Here is a 23,449-nt window from a genome sequence, read left to right as displayed (position 1 = left end):
TGTAATGTGGTTTACCGTTCTTTATGGTAATAGCATTTTCCTGCATGCAGTTCACCAACACACAAGTCAATAGTTTTAGTTAAAGGAGGAATCAACATTTAATTTTTGCTTGTGTAAGAAACACAAATGTCCTGATGTGATCAATTATACAAGTTTGCTACTTAAGTTCTTGTGAAAAAGATACTGTCTATCCCATAGTATATTTAGAACAGTTCTAGTGCAGCATGAATCAACAAGAATAAGAATAGTCTATGTAAACAAACACTAGTAAAGATCAATGATTCCATGAATAAAAAGACTACCTTGAAATTTCTGACGCAGGCAGTGCTAGGATTTCAAACAAATCTTTCCCACCACATTTCAATTACAAGTTATATCTATTTGGAAGCAAGTGCATTTCGGACTGAATTTGAAATTTATTTCACATTAAAATGTGTGCAAAAATACAGTACTAATAAAAAGAAGCAGAAACCTAAAACTACCTCATTCTCTCCTTTACCTCTTATTTTGTGAAGTTCTTTGATTAAAAAGTGCTATGGACAGAAAGTAACAAAAGTGACTGTGACATCAACCTGAAGATAATTTTAATTTCTGATTTTATGTACAAAATGCTGAAAAATAAAATAAAATGATATTTTTACAATATTTATATTTTCTTAGAAAATCCTACCGATGTATTTTCAACAGATTAAGCAGTTTGAAACATGTCCTGTACAGTCTGGCTATACACCGTACAGTATTCACTTAAAATTTAAGAATGCAAAGCAAGAAGCTCTTTAATAGCTGCAAACTATTGCTTGATGATATGAAGGAATGATTTCTGGTTGAACAATTTGTTTCACTTTACCACTGACATATGGCTTCCCATATTAGACTTTTGAACAGTGGAAGGAATAAAATACAGCAGCAAAGGCAAGATAAACATGCATCAGTGATAGCCTCCAAAATATCTATAATGGTACAGAATACATAACATTATCTGTTGAAAGCTTGCAAACTACACTTATCGTGGTACATATTTGATGCAATTAATATTGTGCTCAGGTCATTATTTGTTTGCTCAAACATGCACCACATGGTAAAGTAACTATTTACATAGATGGTATTATTTTATTGACACATACAATGTCAACCTTGCTGAGAGTAGAAGATGGCTAAATGATACTGCAGGGTGAAGCAAAACAGCTTTATAAAGGTTGACTTTTTTGGTCAGTTCAATTTTCTAGGTTAGATTAAATGAGTATTTTGTTCTCCACAGAAGAACACTTAAAAAAATCAAGTTTATATCGCTAACATTTTTTCTCAGAGAAGTTTGTATCAACTATAATTTAATGACTTGTGAAAAAATAAAATATCTGTTTTATTATTGTAGGTTCTATGGGACTTTACAGGCACATTAAGATTTGTCTGAATGAGACACAAGATGAATACTTTCATTAAGCACCTCAAAATATGGAGCCACCCTGAAACATGGAATTAGTTAAAACCCTTGCTTTGTGCGAATGGTGTAATGTGTTTTCCATGCATGAACAATGAGTGCAGCATGCCTTCATGCAAATCACTTCTGCCTGTACATTAGAGAGAATCAGAGGATAAAAGACCTGGTCCTCATATCCCCTTCCCCAACACAAAACCCATTTACAAAAATAGTCACAGATAATAGGAAACAACCTGTGAATTAAAAAAAAATGATAAATTCACCAACACCAATTTTTGTAAAAATATGGCAAATATAGCAGTTGAAATGCAGACAGTGGATACAACTACTGTACTCAAGTGTTTTTTGTTAATCACACAGAAATTGTAGGTTTGCACCTTTTTTTTTAAACTGGTCCCTACAGTCTGAGTAGCCATTTTGTCTCCTCTTCAGCAGCATCAGCTGGTAGTGAAAACAATAACCTCCTGTCAAGGTTGTTACCCTGTTTTACAGAGTCACAGTTTGATGACGAGGGGTCACTGTCTTGTTATAGGCACTGACCTTAAGTATATATATATATATAAAAAACCATTTTATATATATATTTATATAAGTAAAAACTGTCAGTTTGGCATAGACCTCTTACAGGAGTCTTGTTGACACAAATATGTCACTTTCTCAGGATGTAAACTATTTGTCACCAATGGAATTCTTTGTTACTTTTTACCTTCCCTGATGTCTTTACCTTTGTCTTCTTTTTCTGATTTGTCTTTTTCATATTTCTCTTTGTCTGGCTTTGTTACGCTATCATAGGAAGGTGGAGAGGTTGTGGAAGGGGTCATATCTGTTTTTTCTGGAGTGGAGTTCTCATTTAGCTTATCGATAATCATATCTTCTTTGATAGGCAGGTCATCCTCATCTTTATCTTTAACTTGGTTAAACATACATGAAACTTTTTTAATTTTTTGCTTTAAAAGGTAACGTCTGAAAGCTCGCTGAATAATGACAGCAGATACTTCCTCTTGTTTTCGTTTTAATGTGGTTGTAATTGGTTCATAGGAGACTTTAGAAGGATTTGCTGCCATAAACCGATCTTCCATTTGTATTCGAAGTGTATCCATTTCTCCACTTTCTCCTAAAACACGCTTTGTAAAAGCAAACAAGATGTCAAGGCAGTGAATTCTGTCACCACTTACCATGGGAAGATCCATTGCAATAAGCTGAACTTTGTTTGGTTTTGCTATAAGAAGAGGAGGATCCAGTGAAGATGCAAAATCAGATAGTTTACTGAACTCTATGAACTGGGTGGCATCTGGATCAAACTTTTCCCAAACCTCATAGAACATCTCAAAGTCATCCTCACTCAAGGGCTCGGCACTTTCTTCTGTAGCAACACTGAAGTTCTCCAAAATAACAGCAATATACATGTTTACTACAACTAGAAATGAGATGATAATATAACTGACAAAAAAGAAAATCCCAACTGAAGGGTTACCACAGTCTCCTTTAACTGAGCTTCCGGGGTGATCTTTATAAGGGTCACAGTCTGGTTCTCCACTGTTCATAATTGGTGCTAATAAACCATCCCAACCAGCTGACGTGGTAATTTGAAATAGGCAGATCATACTGTTGCCAAAAGTTTCAAAGTTGAACATGTCATCAATCCCAACTTCCCTCTTAACGTAGGCAAAGTTGGACATTCCAAATATAGCATAGATAAACATGACCAGGAAAAGCAGGAGACCAATGTTAAACAAAGCAGGAAGAGACATCATCAAAGCAAAAAGCAGAGTGCGGATCCCTTTAGCACCCTTAATGAGACGCAGGATTCGACCTATTCTGGCGAGTCGGATAACTCTGAACAAGGTGGGGGACACAAAATATTTTTCAATCAGGTCAGCTAGAAACATACCTGTTAAAAAATAAATTAGTTAGTAAACATATAATAAAATGTAACAGCAACTACAAAAGATTTATACTATTACATACAATGTTGACCAATGAGAAGTGAAGCAAACTTACTCAAAATAGCAGAAGTTTGCATTGTGGACATTTAACCAAACAGTTATAGTATGGTCTGACATACAAATCTGAAAAATCCAGCAATTTGCAAGATTTTGTAAAACTGCATCAAAGAGATTTGTTCATTTTAGACAGTATCACTATATTTTTTCCTGGAACTGCCCCTTACTTATACACTTCTGTGATCTGTTAGTGAATAGACCAGTGGATATTGAAATTTACAGAATATTTTTCTGTTTAATTGTAATAGAAGTAATCCAGATTAATCTGAAGGAAGTGCCTTATTTATAGTTTCTGGTAGCGAATTATAATGTAATCCATTAAAATAAAATTATTTAAATTAAATATGCAAATTCAGACAGGTATTTAACTCTTTAATCACCAATGAAATAATGTGACCACAAATTTAGTGGGAATCCCACAGCAAACCCGTATATAAATAAACCAGCAATGAAAAGGCTTCTTAGAAGAAAAAAGTGGCAGAAAATTTCTTTATTATGGCATCAGAGAAGCAAAAAACCTGTGACCTTTTCAGCCACTCAGAAGATAGCTATGAGTGAAATCCTGTTCCCCAAAAATAGGCCATAAAACCAGATAGTGGACTGAGGAATCCGCCAAGGCCAGAGACAAGGAATCATACTCATTCCAGGCAGCCCTTTCTGCTCCTGTGTGCTAGACAGAGAAATAGGCCATTGGAACTACATATTTGTAAATCCACCTGCTCCAGTCCTGCTCTTCCCTCTGCCTCTCCTGAGATAACAGGCAAGGAGCCCTCAGATGTAAGTGCCAGAGGTGGCTTGCAGCAAGAATGGTGGGGGATGCTGACCTGCTGTGTGGAGTCCTAGCATGCTGTCCACACTAAACAGTAAAACCAGACAGGTTCTTTTGCTGTTAATGCTATCTGTCATCTCAGGGTTGCAGGGCACAATTTCTCCCTGTGATTACCAATAATAAAGTTTGTTCATTTTTGCCTCAAAACAGCCTTTCCGTTGATTGGTTTGTTTCTATACTAGAGTGATATGCAATTTCTACTGCACTCAGAGTCATGGTCTAATAGGGTTGCCAATTTTGGTTGGACGTATTCATTAAGGTTTCATCAAATGACATAATCTTGAATTAAAGATTAATCTTTAATTCCTGGAGACTGGCAACCCTACAGTCTAATTTTTGATACTGAAAATGACAATCAATCAAATTTAATTGGTATAAAAACTCTTAATACACAGTTCCTTTATTTCATGCACAATATGGAATAAGAAATTGGCAAACTAAAGAATCAGACTCTCTTCAAGTCAAATGTTAAGGACTTAAATTCCTAAAACAGATGTTCAAATTCTACTCTTTTAGTCCCTTCTTGAAAGTGAATTATACTTACCGACTATGGAGAGAATGACAACTACAAAATCAAAAATGTTCCAGCCTATGGTGAAATAGTAATAACGAAGTGAAATCAGTTTCAGAATACATTCTCCAGTGAAAAGGACAATGAACACAAGGTTAATCCACCATAAATTATATTGCATCTCATCACTCTGGTCGTCTGTTTCTACCATCATGGTGACCATGTTAAGACAGATAAGAATCATGATGCTGATGTCAAATACTTGTTTTGTCACAAAATCAAAGACCATGCCTTGGAATTTGTTCTGTGGGTATAAAAGAACGCATCATGCATACACCTTGTGTATAAATTTCATTCCCAAATTACTACAAATAATTAACTAAATCTACAGTTTCCTCATCTGTAAAATGGGGATAATGATACTGACCTCCTTTGTACTTTGAGATCTACTGATGAAAAGCACTATCTATAGACTTGGTGGAATTTTATTTTTATTTTATTATAATTTCAACAGAAAACATCAAGGTTAATTTGTAAGCATTTTTTCAATTTTTATCACTTTAAAGTTTCAATCATAGGAAATTGTGGGGGCTCAGACAATAGAATCAGACAATTATTTAATGACAGCAGACATTGAGATTCAAAAAATTAAAGTTTGATAACTATTAAAACGCAAATTGTCAACATCCCATCAAAATATACAAAGTAATTATCCACAAATCAAACTCTAATAAGTTCTCAAGCAGCGTTTTTCTTACTTTACCTATCTGTAAATTTTGATTTATTTTTGAAAAAAAAAGTAAAAATTTGATCTTTCCAAGCTTAACTATATAGGAACTAGGTATTATTATTATTATTATTATTATTATTTATTATTAGTTGCACCCTGAGGACTGCATTTTAAGATAGCCTCCTTTTAATGTGCATTCACTTGTTTGTGCATACATAGACATTTGCCCACACAAATTCAGTAGTTAGGCCTCCAAAGATTCTACTTATGCATATTAAAGGGAAGATTTTCAAAGCTACAAGATTTGGTTGTCTTACCGACATTCATTTTACTATATGGGCTTTAGTGATACAGCAGACTAAAAAAATGTTTAGCTTTGACAAAACTGGCAAAACTGGTTTTGTTTTTTGCCCATGGCCATCACTTCCCTTCCCTGAAAACCTATACAGGTCTCAGAGCTAAAGAAAATACAGCCTCCCTAATAAATACTTCTTGTACCACTAATAAGATCTTCAGCCTCAATTAACTATAAAAAACATTCACTAGAGAAAATCCTTCTTCCATCTGTGCAGCTGTTGAAGATATGATGACAGCTGAACCAGTATGGTTCCACTGCACAAGGAGCAGAACAGCAATTGAAGGTCCTTTGCATGGGAGGGTGAACACTTTGAGGAGTGCACAGCTGTACTCTAGTTGCTCCCTAACTGATATTGCACAGGATGGAGGATGGGGAAGAGAGAGGCCGAGAATCCACCATTTCATGGATACTCCAATTCTCTATAGCCAAGAACAGGCATGTAAGAGACATGTGGATTAGCCTCCACAGAACAGCTGCAAAGCCACTCTTGGCCTGAAAAGAGGATTCTTTCCTAAGGCCTTGATACCTTTGGCACTCACAGTACTCGAGCTGTTGTTGTTTTAGACAGATCAGTGGTTTGAAGGATGCGACCTTCAATCCCACTAATCTTCCAACAGATGCAGAGTGAGAATTCAAAGCAAAAAGAAGGGTCCTCCACAACCAAGGAGATTAATGAATACAAAAAATAAAATTCATTTGGATTTAAAGAGAGAAAAAGTTTGCTTTAGGTCAATAATTTTTCTTGCTTACAACTTAACCCAATACATTATTTAAACAGTATGGGAAGGAGGGAGGAAACTACTTTCATTCTTACCGCTGGCCTAGGTATAGGTTTTTGTGGTTTCTTTGAACCCAGCTTTTTCATTGCATTGTAATATTTCTTCTGTTCTTCTGTCATAAAGATGTCTTGGCCTCCAAAGTAAAGAAATGAGATCAAAACTAGTTACAACCGTGTACCTCCATTGATTACCTACAGTCACCATCACAATTAGTATTATCACTCCTGTTCAGAGTCTCAGCAGAATCCAAGGACTGAATGGGCATAAAGACTGGCTTGCTCTCTCAGTCTTCTTATTTTTATTGTCATTGTATGGGAAGCTGCTAGCAACTCCTGAATTTAGGTTGCCTAATACTTTCCATTCCAAAAGATTTTTGCAATCTTTTCTTTGAGAAGCTCTCAAATGTCCAGTGTCTGCAGTAGGCCTTTGATGTTTTGCAGGGGGAATGCATTCAGGCAACAGATGTGCCTTGTCTTTGTCCCATGCAAGTCCTTCAGCTTTTGCCCAGACATGAAATGTTAAAAAATTCAACTTCCCTTCTCTTGTTTTTGCTCCTTAGGAAAATTTTGGCAAAATACCTAAATAATAAGTAAATATGAATATTCTGTGACTGGGTTCATGCCCTTGCTAAAGCAGCAACACACATACTGTACTGGGTACAGTATGGAGCTGCCAATGAAGGCACAGTGGAATGTTGCAGGGGTGAAGAGGTCCAGGCTGGACTCCCTTCCCTCCTATACCTAGCACAACATGGTGTCAACAGCCCTTTCCTCTCCACCCACAGGGTCACTACATGGGACAGGAGCGCCCCCAGCTGATGAATGTGGGCCAGCAAAAAGAGCTAAGTCTGACTGGGTTCCCCCCATGCCAACAAATCCTTGGAGTCAGCACTCCTTCCTCCCCATCTGGGATAATAGCCTTTTCCTGCTGTCAGCTAATGTATTTAATCCTGTAGCTCAAGTAGTAATAGTATTTATTCAGCACTGCAGCAAAAATGAAGACTCAATACAGTACAAAGAAGGATAATATGGTCCTACAACTAAGATTTATATGTCTACATTTGGGAGATCTCAGACATGGAGGCAATGTAGCCAACATTTTTTTATTGCTTGATTTGGCCATTTAAATCTTTAGCCTTTTTTATGATACAACACCTTTAAATTGATTATCATTTTTCTTTTTCTATTTTGGTTATATATGCTCATGTGTATGGTTTTCCTAATTCATCCATCCTGCAATGGAATGAATATAGTTAAACCTGTTTACATTACATACTGCATGTTACAGCAAGGGATAATAAATGTTAATCATAAAGAGTAAAAAGTATAATATTTTTCTGACCTGAAGTCACTACAGTAATTCATTGTATGGTAGGCACCAAAACAAGCAATATTTTTGTATTTAGCTTTCTTTTCAGAACAGTGACGAAATACTTATCTTCTTTTTTTGCTGGTTGAAATTATCTATGATGACACCAATGAAAAGATTCAGGGTAAAGAATGATCCAAAGATGATAAAGATGACAAAGTAAAGATACATGTACAGGTTGTCCTCATACTTAGGCTGATCCAATACCTACAAAACATGCACAAATGTCAAGCTACAGTATCAGGATGAACACTGTGTGTCAAAAGCCTTATTTGTTATATAAAGCCTAAGGCTCTATAATTCGGATTAATGCGCCTTATGAGCTAGGCTCCTGTAACGGCCCGGTGTGGCTCCCTTCCTCCCCTGGGAGGGTTGAGCCCCGGACACCGGAAGGGGCGGGGCTACAGAGCAGTGAGCCCGCCCCTCAGAGGGTCAGGTGGCGACCCGGAAGCATAAAAGCCGGCCATCAGAGCTCAGTTGGAGCCCAGCCACCGCCGGGAGCAGACCTGCCCGAGAGGGCTCGGGACTGGGAAGCCACGGGGGCCCAGAGCAGTTGCCCGGACTGGCCGGAGCTTCCCCTCGAACACTGTGTCACCTGCCTCAATCTGTAGACAACCTGAAACAATAGCTCTAAAACAGGGTAGTCAATAGGTAGACTGCGGGCCAAATCCACACTGCCAGATGCTTTTGAACAGACCTTGAAAACTTTTTATTTACTTATTATTATTATTATTATTGTATTATTTTCTCTGGAGTCTGGACCTTGACCAAGAAATTTGGACCTTGACAGAAAATAGCTGATGACCGTTCCATTCTTCTCCATCAGGTTCTTGTGGATTCTGCAATTCCAATGGCAAACAATCTGATGTTTTCCAAGATACCATGGAGTTCACCAATTCTGCCATAGAATCTGGCATTTTAATATAGGTAGGCTCCAGACATTTTGTTTTACTTTCCTGCTTAGACCTCCCTTCAGCTACCCCTTTCTTACCATTTATAAATCTAACAGGGAGTTAATAGGATTATAGGGCACACTCCCTGCATAGTTTCATGGAACAAGGGAGCAGGAAGTCGGGGAGCCAGAATGGAGCACAGCTTGTAGCATGGGAGCAGAGGAATAAAGAAGGATAAACTGATGAGCTATGTGGAGCACAGAACAGTACAGGAACTGAGACCTGAGGAGTGAAGCCAAGCTGCTTGGAAAACAACCTCATCCTTGAAAATAATCATTGTTGCAAATAATTGCCCACAAATTTTCCATCAATGAGTGTTTACAAGTATGAGTCATAGCCATTTGAGTATTTGCTTAGGAGCCAAGGGTATTTCATGGCAAAAGAATAAGTTAAAGTTACTGTGGAATTTGGTCTTACTGTGCCACAGAATATATGGGACCTTAAAGGATCTTTCCTTGATCTCCTTTTCTTTTGTATTTTCATGCTCTTAGCTACCTTTTCTGCTTGATGGAACTATATAGCTCCATGTTATCTCATTTCCAGTGTCACTCAAGTAAGATATCAGTTACATTACTGGGATCACATAGTTCACACAATCAAAACAATAACTCCAGGGAATATACTTACATTTCGAGAATCCACAGCTGCATACATTATATCCATCCATCCTTTAAATGTGGCCTGTAAACAGAACACATGTGCTTATTTTCTGCTGTTCCTAGAAAATGGCTAATTTGAGACACTGTTTATGAACTGAAGACCAACTATATTCATATTCATTTTAAAATACTGGTATGGTGCCAGATTAATATTTGGCTTTTACCTTGTATCTTTTGTTTTGTATACAATAATTGAAAACACTTATAATAAATATGCAATCCAGCTAAATGCAATACCTAATTGTTTACTACAAGGAATAATATATCTATTAAAAATTCTCATCTAAATATGCACTATCGGAAACAAAGATACATTTTGTGTGTGGGGGGGTGTATCATGGTCTATATGATGTAAGCTCTGCTCTTGACTTTCAGAGTTAAGGCTGAGTTAGTTTTAGCACTGAAATATTTATATATATGCGCACAGAGTGTGTTTACAGTCATGTGTATACAGCTGTGACACAAAGAATAACCAGGGATATAGTCAGTATAATAAATATGCACACATACATATTTATAGCTAGATATAGATAAATATTTAAGTGCAAAAGACAACTCAGTCTTAACTGTGAAATCAAGAGCAGTGCTTACATCATATAAACCATAATACATCCTCCCCACACAAAACGCATTTCATTTCTGATAGCATGTATTCAGATGAGAATTTTTAATTGATATATTATCCTCTATAGTAAAAGATTAGGTATTGCATTTAGCTGACTGCAAATTTTATTATATTATAATTATACTGAATACATCCATAGTTATACTTTGTGTCCACTCTGCACATCACCAGTTCTGGTACTCAAACATATTATGCACTCAACAGTAGCAGTGGTTACTCCACATGACTCACTGCATAGCTCAGGGCCCATTTACCTCTTCTGCAGCAACCCCACCATACATCCTCCTTACAGTAAAAGAGAAAGCACGTTGAAGCATGGATAGTGTGTGTGGTAAGCCCAGAGACCAATTGCTCCACATGCTGGACACTTAAATAGGTTACTCTGCAGTCATTTGAGTGCATGGGAATGACTTCACCCCTAGATCAGGAGTAACTAATTTGTCCTATGATTGCTACAGATGAGTTGCTACCAGTAATTACAAGGTAAATATAGATAAAGTAACTTATAATATATGGTGAATTATGTCCCCCAAACTTGCACCATAAGGAAGAAGTAGTAGTCATGGCAATATGAGCCTAAAGTAAGAAAATATTCCAGATTTGAATTGATAGATTCTCAGGGCTTTTAGAATTGTCAAGCAGAAACAAAGCAGACCAAAATGTGTCCAAGAGGTGATAAGCATGTTTGCATGAAATGGTGTGATTCTGTGTCTTGTGGAAATGAGTAAGGATTTGTCTAATATTTATAAGTTTACAGAATGTATTTTTAAACTTTAAAGCAAGGGTACAAGTATAAGAAAAAACAAATGGCATCCTCAAAAATTAAAGCTATAGTGCTTCAGAGTCCAAGACACACCCAGTGCTCCTCATTGAACCTTTTGGAAACACCACCTCCTCTCACGTGTCCTAGCAAGTTCTGGTCATGCAAAGTAGGCAACCAATCAGCTCTCCTATTTCCTATCATGTATTGAAGTCTCCCATCCTTCCTCAAAGGGACCATGCACCACTGCCACTTAGTTCCACTACTCCTTTCCAGAACATCTCAGTCCCCTTCATTTTTGCTTTTTATTCTATTTTTGGGTGTGTGATTTTAGCTATATACTTTTAATAGCATATACACTTACCAAACTTGCTCTCCATAATACAGGGAGCCAACTTAGCCAGTTGAACTGGCAAGCTGGAAGTGAGTCCCAGGTATGTAAAGGGAGAGACAATGAGTATTGTGAGTGTCCATTTCTGCTTGCTTGAGATCTCTTCCACAGCCAGATATGTATGTCTGTATGTATCTGTCTTTTTAAAAATTGTGCTCAGCATTCCTACCATATGTAAGGATTTTCATGGCACAGTAGTAAACAAAGTATTTTTTTAAGTGTAGGACAGGGTAACTTAGTGACAAAAACACTGAGAAATTACTCTTTACTACAAGTAAACAATAAGGAACATATTAAAGAGTAGTAACTTACTACTTGAAGCAGAGAAAGATAGCCAAGTCCTACATTATCAAAGTTTACTTTAACGTTTTTCCATCTGGCAGTTTCATTGTTGTTTATGAGGTCCTCACAGTGACTATAATTGTTGATTTGGCTGATATCAAACCTCTCATCATTTGTGGTATTAACACAGTAGTAGAATTTGCCAGCAAACAGATTTACTCCCATGATGCTGAAGATTAGCCAGAATATAAGACAAACAAGAAGCACATTCATAATGGATGGTATTGCTCCTAAAAGGGCATTCACAACGACCTAGCATGTAAATAAAAGGAAAATAGTGGAAACTGTGTGAGAATATGTATAAAATAATTAGATATTTTATCAATTTTAATCATCCTTTCTTAAAATGTAATACAGTATATTAAATCTGTTTGCAATCTGCTTTTCAGTTGGTGAAAGTAACTCATACAATTAATTTAACAACCAAAAGATGAACAAACTTCACCTAGGTAGAAAGCAAAAAAAGTATAAAATAAATAAAAACCTGATAGTGGTAGGATGTTGCCTTATAATTTGAATACTCTAATAAAAGAAAAAAGAGATACATGTTAAACTCAGACATAAAGGAAAATCTATAAAAATGTAGCAAATCATAGGTTTAAAGAAAGAATGATGATATGAAGAATTAATTGATGAAAAGGACTTGGCAAAAAATAGAAAAAAAACAGAATGATTTAATTCTTTAAGATTGTTTAAGTAACCCTAAAATTTGTGCACACATTTCTTGTCTTATTTATTCACACATTATTTTTCTAAAGACCAGTAGCAACCTTTACATTAAAAAGAGCAAAATCAAAGTATTATGTGTTTAGTTGGATAAGCAGTCAATTTCAAAATTCAGTCTAAACAACACTGTCACTGAGTATAATTAATAGGAAATTAGGAGAAGTCAGAATATTAATATGAACATGTTAAGGAAGTATGGTGGTAATTAATGCAAATGGAAAAGCAGGTAGGTACTCAAACAAAAATACTCAAACAGTTACAACTTAGAGGAAGAGACTTATATTATTCCCACTTGACTTCAGAGGGAAGAGAATCAGGCCCAAATGTAGCAAAATGTAAGAATGGGTTATTGTTAGCTAAAGTATTTAAGGGCTTTTACAAATATGCCAGGGTGTTAAAAAAAAAGGGAAAAAAAAGAGAGAGAAAGTAGGTCCATTAAAAAGGGTTTACTTAATGTTTAGATTAATAATGATTGAAAAGAATTAAGATAATTAAAAAATCTGTCTGTAAACCAGAATAAAGAAAAGAAACAATTAGGGCTCAATCCAACTGCTACAGAAGTCAATGGAAAGATTGCCATTGACTACAATGGCAGCTGGATCAGACTTCTAGAAAATAAGAGAAATTTTGTAAAATACCTAAAGACAAAAGATCAGCTAAGAGAATATTTGACAAATGTGAACACATGCAAATTAGTCAGTCCATATGATCTGGATCCTACGAAAAATTACTGCTCTGTAAGTCTAATGTCTGTCCCTAGTGAAATAATATGATGAAAGAATAAGTAACAATGTATCAGCTGGGTAGATGTTTAGTGGGTACTACAACAATTGTTATTAGGTATGATCTTATATTAAACCTTTGTTAATAATCCTGAAGAGGAGAATACTAATCATGCTAACATAGTTGATATTAAATTGAGAGCAGATGCACATGCTAGTGAGGACGAAGAAGTAACATGAAGAGACCTGGAAATATTTTTAAAATGGGCCAAAAATAGCAAAATGATATTTAATTTGAGAAATGCAAGATAATGTATTTTGGGAAAAATAATATGAAACTCAGATATTTGATGTGGTGGAGAAATTTGAAAAGCATTAATGCTGAAAGTACTAGGGATGACTGTGGGCAGCAAATTAGACATGAGTATGAAAAGAGTCAGCTCCAAGTGTAGTAATGTGACTTCAAAGCCTCAGATGGAAAATGAATAATGCTGCATTAATAAAATAATTATGTTCACTCCAAAAATTATCAGTTGTAACTATAAATTGCTAAAATTACTTAATGATAGAGAGTGTATTTATTGATATATTAAGACTTCATATGTTGTGGATTGTTTTCTAGTATTGGTAATATTGTGCCAAATTTGATGTCAGACATACATTATTATTATTAATATTATAGCCATTATTTATACTGATAGCAGTGATCTTTCATTTTTGCATCTGACGAAGTGGGTATTCACCCACGAAAGCTCATGCTCCAAAACGTCTGTTAGTCTATAAGGTGCCACAGGATTCTTTGCTGCTTTCATTTTTAGTTTCTATAAAATAAAGGGACTTTCAGTATGAGTCCATTTATAATAATTACTGTAGTTTATGGGATATTACTTTGCCAAAACCAAAAATGGGCTGTGGGGAGGAGGGTAAGTATGCTGGGCAATGGCATTTCCTATGCCTTCATGGCTCCACACCTGCCAATCCTATATGTTTATTTTGGGGAGCTACATGCTTATGACAGAACTACTTAGCCTCACCACTTGCACGCATCTGCAGGTAAGTTAAAGGGGTCCTTGACCCTATCCTCTCTCTAGCACTAATTTGTTCATTGATGTCAACAAATTTATATTCATAACAATAAAAAGTGCAAATTCTAAGAAAATCTAAGATTTCTAGTATGACATCTGGTATTTTAAAATCAAAATAGTATGGTTAAAAAAAGAAAAACAAATTACAAAGCATAATTGGAAATTGCTAATGTAAATCATTAATATAAATCAGAATAACAAGAGACATTGTCATTCACCAGTAGGGCATAGAGGATTATGTAAGGACTTTTCCCAGTCCCATACTGGACAGATGTGGGACTTCTTCAGCCTTCCCACAATGTTCCAGCAGAGCTCTCTCCTTTGTTGGTGATATGGGTGGCAGGGCTTTTTCCTTGGGAGGGTCTGACAGTCTACACTATTAAGGTTACTGCTTTTATAAAATTATGATAAATCTGTTACAAATTATGCCTTGTGATGTATCATTGGAAAAGTCATAGTCTGCTGAGTATTACTGTCCTGTTAACATGTGTGTATCATGATTGTATATGTAGTTATGAGATTTTGCTATATGTTTGTTACAGAAACATGTTGTGACTCTGGAGAATGCTCACAGACTAGCTCTTTAGAAATAACAAAAGAACTATAAACAAAGGACTGGCATGTCTTTCCTGGAGACACCTCAAACTGCAGGTATACAGAAGGTGCAAGCAAGAATTTGCAACTCATATGTGAAGGACTGAGTGCAGAGCACTTTGTTAAGTCATGGGGCCTTTTCCAGTAAAGTCAGGATATAAAAAGGGGAAACAAAGGCCCCCGGCCACCTCTCTCCTCCCACATCTCTACTGAAACAAGATTGCTTGAAGGACTTGGAACTGGAGAAGATTGGTCCCAGGCTGAGAAGGGACCCCAGCCTGTGTACTAAGAACTGTGAACTGCCTGCAACATCCAGATGGGTGAGAAAAGTTGTGTGCTTCTAATTTAGCCTTGGTAAAATTTAGGAAACAGCTTGCAGTTTTTATCTTTTATTTCTTTTTGTAACCAATACTGATCTACTATGCTTACACTACTTAGAATCATGTAGACTCTATCTTTCTGTAGTTAATAAACTTATTCTGATGTTTTATCTAAATCCAGTGTGTTTTTGGCTGAAGGGCTTGGGGAATCTACTCAGGTTAATAAGGGCTGGTGCATATTCATTTTCTTTGATAAAACAACAGACTTTATAAGCTTGTATTGCTCAGTAAGTAGCTGAGCAGTACAAGGCGGTACCTTTCTGGGGTGCCAGGGATATGTGGGGGTTGCCCTATATATAATTCAAGAGTGGCTGGGCATAGCACTCTGGTATATATCTGGGGGTGAGGGGTGACTTGTATGCTAGAGGCTGGGGTGAGTGGGCAGAGTGGCAGCTCACACAGCAAAGCACGGCATAGTATAAAACAGGCTGGAGAATTAAGGGGGCACAGCAATTCTACAGTCCAGATTGTACCCTGGGGGCTGTCATGGAGGGGTTCTCAGACATATGGAAATTAACAATTCAGCAATAATGTTGAAATAATTTAATATCTGAAATCAGTGATCAGAGACCTTTAGGCCTCATTGAGGGATAGCTCCCATTGATTTTAGTGGGCATTTTGGCTGCAAAAATAAGGGGGGGAAAGGATTTGGTCAAGTTATAGATATTCTGAACTTGAATATCATTTTAAGTGATATTTAAAAAAATAAACATATTCTTAACCAAATCTTTTAAGATCTCATGATCATTGACATTTTTACTTAAAAACAGGACTGTGCTATTTTATAAGTATAATAATTCCATGCACCAGGGAGAATAGTTATGAAGATATAAAGGATTTGTTATGTGGAGAAGGCATCTGACCTCAGGCATTGTATCTCATTACACACAAGGTGTCTGTATCTCTCGCTCTCACAGCTGCATGCCCAGTCATGTGTTTTCCTTCCATAATTGCTGCATTTCCACAGATGACCTACTTTTTCCTTTTTCAGTGTGAGTCCTGTAGCTATAGTTATAGCTCAAATTATGAATCTTTTACAAAGTACAAAACATAAAACAGAGCATCAAAGAAAACATTGGGCTAGATACATCCTGGCTTCTATTAGTGTAAAAATTGGTGGACAGGTTCCTGGCAGTAAAAAGTTCTCCTGGGAAAACAAACCATCGTGCAGAAAGAGGTCATTGACTAAACAAAAAAGAAGACAACGGAGGGCCAACACCGACCAGCAATGAATGATGATGGTGGGAATAGCCAATTCATGATTCAGCACAACCCTTAAGTATACTTCAGGCTGCCTGATGCCCCATCTGTAAATTAAAGTTTCTTCCTTCCAGCAGGAACACTGACAGAAAGTGTTAGTGGAAACACCACATGCCCTCCTTCAAGGTGAATCCCTTCTGTGACTCAATGGGCCTTGCTGGTCCACACTGTATCAGGGATGTGTGGTAAATCAGGCTATAAAGAATAACTCGGCAGACTTTTAAAATGTGTAGAGAGGAATTTCCTGCACATGTATAAGTAACACTATATTAATGCTCACTGGAAGTAAGTGTCAGCATAATACTCATCAGCAAATAATATTGTATTGTAATATTGCTACTTCATAGATTCACAGATTTTAAGGCCAGAAGGGACCATTATATGATCATATAGTTTGAACTTCCTCATAACATAAGTCACAGAACCTCACTCAGTAATTTCTGCATCAATCCCATAATTTGAATTTGATCTATATGAGACATTCAGTCTTGATTTAAAGACTTGAAGTGACAAAGAATCCTCCACGTCCATAGATCTGGTGGTTAATTACCTCACTCTTAATTGCACCTTATTTCTAGTCTGAATTTGTCTAGGTTCAGCCACTGGATCTCACTATGGTATTTTTCTATCATCAGAAACCTCTCCCCCACGTAGATACTTGGAGACAGTGATCAGGTCAGTAGACGTATTCAAATAATCTTAATCTAGGAAGAATTTACAACAGTGTAGATAGCATGGGGTTCAGAGTCAGATTCAATCCTTCATGAAAGGCAGTGCTTTCCCTCCTTGCTATTCTTTACTCTTCCACTGTAGCTCCTTACTGCACATATAAAACATTTTATTATTTAACACTCATAAGTATTTTACTGATTATCATTTTAGTGGAAATGTCGAGGACATGTGCTTTTCCAGTGTGGTTAGACATAATCAAATTTATAGATGGAAAAGATCTGTTAGGTTTGAGGTAAACAGCATAAGATCCTTGGGGCTCCTCAGTTCCAGTATGTCTCTGGAGGTGAAGAGGAATACATTTCTATCAAAAGTAGGTGTATGTTCTAGCCAGTCTGAGCAGAGTCAGGTGTTTCAAAACAGTTGGCTGGGAAAGTTTGTGGAAGGTTTGCTTTACAAAACAAACTTCTTCCTGCAACAACTGCTTGAAGTCACAACACAAGATACAATATTTTCAGATATTTAAAATATTATGTATTGGGTGGGAGCAAACTTTTTCACAAACAACTCTCAGGGTGAACTTTTAAACTTTCTGACTTGTCAACTGTGATGCTTGGAGATCAGATGCCAGCTCATGCCTAGGCCTCACTGAACACTGACAGATACATAGCTGAAAACCAGTTTGGCTCACCTGTGTGTTAACATTGTTAAAATATATGTTAAGTTTATAAGAATGTGTTTAGTGTTTGGACTTTATGAAATGCTTGTGAGCTGCTGCATGCATTAATCTCACTTATAATATCCATATTATAACCCAGGTTATAAGATAAATAAGTGTTTGTTTTTTAACCGTAAAAGTGTTTGCTATGAAACGGGACATCCCCATAGTCAAGAGAGAAGCATTACCAAGTGTGAAATACTAGTTTTCCACAAGAGATGTCATCTCTTGCCCAACAAAAGATGGCCTATAGACACCAGACAAACCATTGTGGAACATCAGTGGACAAAATACCTTGTTGGTTGCTCCACACACACACAAAGAGGGGATGTGCACAAACCCTCAACCCATCACAGTTTGAACTCTGGGGAAAAGGAATAAAAATCTGTAACCATTATCCTGCTTGGAATTTGGAAACAGCAATGTTTCTAAGCATAAGGGATCCCCAAGATGCTTAGCATGGTTTAGCCCTAAAGGACATGTAGAATTTGCACATTACAGCAGCTTCTATTACTTTTTGAAATCTAAGACTGCAACACATTTGTGTGCATATGTTTACCTGCTTTAACCTTGTAAATAACTCATTTCTTTTTCTTATTTAAAAACTCTTTAGTTAGTTCATTATAGGATTGGCTATAAGCATTGTCTGTGGTGTGAGATCTATGGTACAATTGACCTGGAGTAAGTGACTGGTCCTTTGGGTCTGGGAGTAACCTGAATATTATTGTCATTTTTGGTGGAAGGGACCATTTATCACAAAGGCAGGATTGCCTGGGGGGCAAGATAGACTGGAGTGCCCAAAGGTACAAGGTTATTATAGTGCTTGAGGAATTCACACCTGATAGTTGGTTGGTCAAATCTAATTACAGAACACACAACCAGTTTGTGCCCTGGTTTGTAATAGTCAGCCCTGAGATTGGCATGTACACTCATGAGCCACTCCAGGCAGCCTGACATCAACAAATACCCTAGAAAAATCAATGTCACGGAGCTGTGCTGAAGAAATTTGGGAGCTTCACAATTAGTTTGTTTCAAAGACCATCAAAGATATTAAATTGTTTTGTTGATTGATTTTCAGATGAATCTGCAAAGGATGAGTCCAATGTTGATAAATGCAAAGTAATGCACATTGGAAAACATAATCCCAACTATTCATACAAAATGAGGGGGTCTAAATTAGCTGTTGCCACTCAAGAAAGAGATCTTGAAGTCATTGTGGATAGTTCTCAGAAAACATACGCTCAATGTGCAGTGGCTGTCAAAAAAGCTAACAGAATATTAGGCACTATTAGAAAAAGGATAACTAATAAGACAGAAAATATAATGCCTCTATATTAACCCCTAGTACACACACAGCTTGAATACTATGTGCAGTTCTGGTCACCCCAGTTCAGAAAGATATATAAGAATTGGAAAAGGTGCAGAGAAGGGCAACAGAAATTATTAAAGATATCGAACAACTTCTGCATGAGGAGTGATTAAAAAGACTGGCACTTTTCAGATTGGAAAAGAAACAACTAAGAAGGGATATGATGGAGATCTATAAAATATTGACTGGTATGGAGAAAGTGAATAAGGAACTATTATTTACTCCTTTATATAACACAAGAACCAGGAGTCACTGAATGAAATTAATAGACAGCAAGTTTAAAACAAACAAAGGAAGTATTTCTTCACAAAACACACTGTCAACCTGTGGAATAGGGGATGTTGTGCAGGCCAAAACTATAACAGGATTAAAAAAAGAACTAAATAAGTTCATGGAGGATATGCCCATCAATGGCTATTAACCAAATGCCCAGGGATGCAAACCCATGCTCTGAGTGCCCCTAGCCTCTGTTTGCCAGAAGCTGGGAGTGGACGACAGTAGATGGATCACTCAATGATTGTCTGATCCATTCATTCCCTCTGAAGCATTTGGCATTGGCCACTGTCAGAAGACAGGAGACTGGGTTAGATGAGCCATTGGTCTGACCCAGAATGGCCGTTCTTATGTTCTTAGGGCTAATTTATGTAATGAAAACACAAAGATCCAAACTTCTAACAAAAACACATTACAACACATGAAGAGGAAATTATATAGGATCAATTTAACTTTAACTTAGTACTATAGTTTTAGGAATTCACAATACATCCATGCAGTTGATAAGTCCTAGAGCCCAACAGGAAAATTCCAAATCAGGTGGGAGGTAAAATAACCTACATGAGCATACTAACGTGTGATATAACATATGAATTTACATAAGCAACTGAAGCCTTTTGCTTATCTGTTAGTGATAAATATGCAAGAGATAAGATAATACTGTGACATTTCTGCATGGATTTGTGATTCCTTATTCTGCATGCATGGTTTCTTTTTAGGCATGCATTATTTCATGTTCTTTCATTTTGTCTTACCCTCATCCCTTCAAATCGTGACAAGGCTCTTAGAGGTCTCAAAGCTCTTAATGTCCTAAGGGATTTAATCGCACCAAGTTCTGAGTAGCCCAAGGCATTAGCTGTTAAGCTAACCAAAGAGACCTATATAAAAACAGAAAAGCAATAATGCTCATTCATCTTGTATATCCTCCTATACATATGCAAGGAATGGATCTCTTTCTCCAGGAATCGTTTTATAACCTAGGAGAGATCTTTTGAGTCAGCCAAAGTAGAACAAAAGTGTGTTACATGACACCTGTCATTGAAATCCTGTTGGCACAAGGATATAAATGCTTTATAAGTTCACACATAATGGTCAATATTCACTGGAAATGAAGTCATACACATAAAAAGAACCTCCAAAAATGTATCTGAATTTGAACTGCCAGTTTAGGATAAGACTTTTCAGAAAGTCCACAGATCTTGATAGTAATCCGAAAACTCTCAAGGACCAAATACAGTCATGGCGTAAACAGTCACAACAGACAAGGATTAATTTGGCCCACAGTCAATAGTGACTTTCTAGTGTCCAAAGTGTCTCACTCAAGAGCTGTTCAGAATTATTGGCATTGTTGAAGACTGATAAATGAGAAATTTCTTATCTGATAATTCTGTTAGCAACTTCTCTCTGAATTTATAACTAATGGCCTAGCCGCGCACCCTCCCCCCCAGCCCAACTGTGGAATTCAGAAATGGTCCAATGTAGCTGCTGGAGGCTACAGAACAAAGTTCTGTCCTTCAGCTCTCGTCACAAGAAGAGTTCTTCCACAGACAAAGAAACACTCCAGTAACCAATTATTAGCATTAAGACAACTTGATATGACATATTAAATTGACCCTAAGTTAATATAAGTCTAAGAGTCCTTTTAGAGAACAATTTCAATTTATATTCTGGTCATTTACCAGTCTACCAAGGTGGGTTGAATTCAGGGACAAATGGCTAACTGAAAGAAATTCATCAGGTAAAACATTTCTCATTCCGTTACACAGCTTCTCTCTTCATTCATTACTAATGGGAAGAGGTAAGCAATGAATCTCAGAAGTAGGAAGGGAAAGAACTATTATAGTAGAACAACAGGCAGGAATGGAAGTTCCTCCCATATAAAGCAAGAGCTTTATAAACTAAGGAGCTATGTGGGAACCAACCAAATAGCACCCTCATTCAAAACAATGCCTGTGTGAAGGAATGGAAAATTATTTCGCAAATCTTCCTCAGATGAGGCTCATATACTTCCTTGCCCCCACCCCCGCCGAGATTTCTGTGAATAGTTTCTCAGATGTCTAGCATGCCAACTAGTGCTAGATATTTACATCTTGCCTGTAGCAACCTTGAGGCCCTAAGGCCTTGGCATTTCAGACAGAAGGAGATTAACAGAATACAATTGGCGTATGTATTCCATATGCTTCAGATGTATCTTTAGAGATCTAGCTTGAGAGCCCATTCATGCCACAACCTTCCAAGGATTAGGAAAACATGATGGGAGAACTATTTCTCAGGAATTGTGGAAAGAGGAACTTATCTGGAACAGAAAGTTTTGTGGATCTACAAGAATAACATTTTCCTTATAACAAAAGCAGTGTGGTTCTTGCATGGATACGGGAACCAATTTCAAAACTTGACTTTTGGAGGTAATGGCGCCTAGAAAGGCAAGCCGCAGGGTTGTCTAATTTGTCTCTGTGATAAACTTGGCACCTGATACTTATATGGAGAATCCAATGTACCTGTCTACAAATGCCGCTATGTCTGGTACCCACATTTCTAAGGTACTTGGCTGTAGGACTCGAACCAAACCTCCTTGGAGAAATACTGGTGTAGATGAGATCCCCAAATCTTTCGGATTATTATAATATTTATATTATCTATAGATCTGGACCCCATTGTGCTTGGCACAAACAAACAAAAAGCCAGGCCAGGTCTCAAAGAGCTCTCTGTTTCCCCTCACATCAGAAATGAGAATTTGAGCAGACCAATTAATAAAACATCCTGGCTGAGTTCTATCTGGATATCAATGCCTCAGAGGTTAATGTAGAATCCATGCTGAACTACATCTCTCTTCTGATGCTGGGGCTGGTAACTGTAGGTATTCAGAGTCTGAGTGGAGTCCCTGCTTTGAGAGGTCTCGCAAGTACAATGTAGCTATCTATCAAAGTGCCTTCTGGGCTAGTGGAGGTTTAGGAGGAGGACCACAACTCTCCCTTTTCCTCTTTTCTGTATCCTTTTACATTAACTGTCTTGAAAGGCAACAGATTCTTTTCTACCCAGGACATTATTTCCATTGCCATAGAGAAGCTTTGACCCCTGGTTACTCTCTAGTTTTGTAAGTGATATAAACACTCATGCCTCAATCATAAGCCAATTTGTCATGGGAGGTAAGAGGAGACTTCCTCTGCAAGTACAACAATTGCTCACTATGTGGTTTCTTGCACCTTCTACTGATGTAGTTGGTACTGGTCACTGTCACAAACTGAACTTGGTGGACCACTGTTCTGATCCCATAGGGTCATGTGTGGGTTTTTTTTGGTTTTTTTTTGAAGACACTCAATAGAGGTGTTGAAGTTAGCCAAAAGCTAACTACTACAAAATATTGGAAATTTCTCCATATTGAGAATGCAAAGTTCTAAAGTGAAAGTTGGCTTGGCTTTCAGCATTTTGTTTGCCCTTATCTGCCCACAAAGGGACATTGAAATGCAGTCTGAGGATGACATCTAATTTTGCACTGTATCAAGTGCATGATTCTATGTCCTCGGAAGGAATTTCAGCAGGTACATTTTGAGAAACCCATTCAAGGGATGAAGCTGATGCATGGCACCAATAATCCTAGCCATCGGAGATAACTGATCCCTCAAGAAATGATTGATTCAATGTAGTTTTAGATCTTTCCTAATCTTCACCATTATAGTAAAATTAAGGTTATACCCATGTCTCTTTTGATATCTGGGTGAGCAATTCTCTGCACTAGAATCAAAAACTCTTTTTGGTTTTCAAGAACTGGTGACTATGAATCCTTTCCAGCAGCAGTTCATTTATGAACCGGTCTGTGTCTCTGTTCATACAGATCAGCATGTTGTCTATGCATGGTTATAGGTGCATATTGTGCAACCTGTGCCTTGCTGTGAGAACTACCAGCCAC

General features: G+C 37.1%; 1 protein-coding gene across 1 annotated transcript in view; it reads right to left on the bottom strand.

The window, feature by feature from the left end:
* LOC123378553 (sodium channel protein type 2 subunit alpha-like) overlaps positions 1-23,449 on the bottom strand; it is a 129,757-nt gene continuing 106,308 nt past the window's right edge. The window contains exons 21-27 of the mRNA XM_045032507.1: positions 20,298-20,420; positions 11,717-11,998; positions 9,597-9,650; positions 8,086-8,223; positions 6,684-6,788; positions 4,815-5,085; positions 1-3,329 (exon numbers count right to left, since the gene is read on the bottom strand). Coding sequence (XP_044888442.1) covers positions 2,134-3,329; positions 4,815-5,085; positions 6,684-6,788; positions 8,086-8,223; positions 9,597-9,650; positions 11,717-11,998; positions 20,298-20,420 — 2,169 coding nt within the window. The 3' untranslated portion in view covers positions 1-2,133. The remainder of the gene's footprint in view (positions 3,330-4,814; positions 5,086-6,683; positions 6,789-8,085; positions 8,224-9,596; positions 9,651-11,716; positions 11,999-20,297; positions 20,421-23,449) is intronic.

The sequence above is a fragment of the Mauremys mutica genome, chromosome 10, assembly GCF_020497125.1.
Source record: "Mauremys mutica isolate MM-2020 ecotype Southern chromosome 10, ASM2049712v1, whole genome shotgun sequence".
Taxonomy (NCBI): domain Eukaryota; kingdom Metazoa; phylum Chordata; order Testudines; family Geoemydidae; genus Mauremys; species Mauremys mutica.
This window is presented reverse-complemented; position numbering and strand designations above follow the sequence as displayed.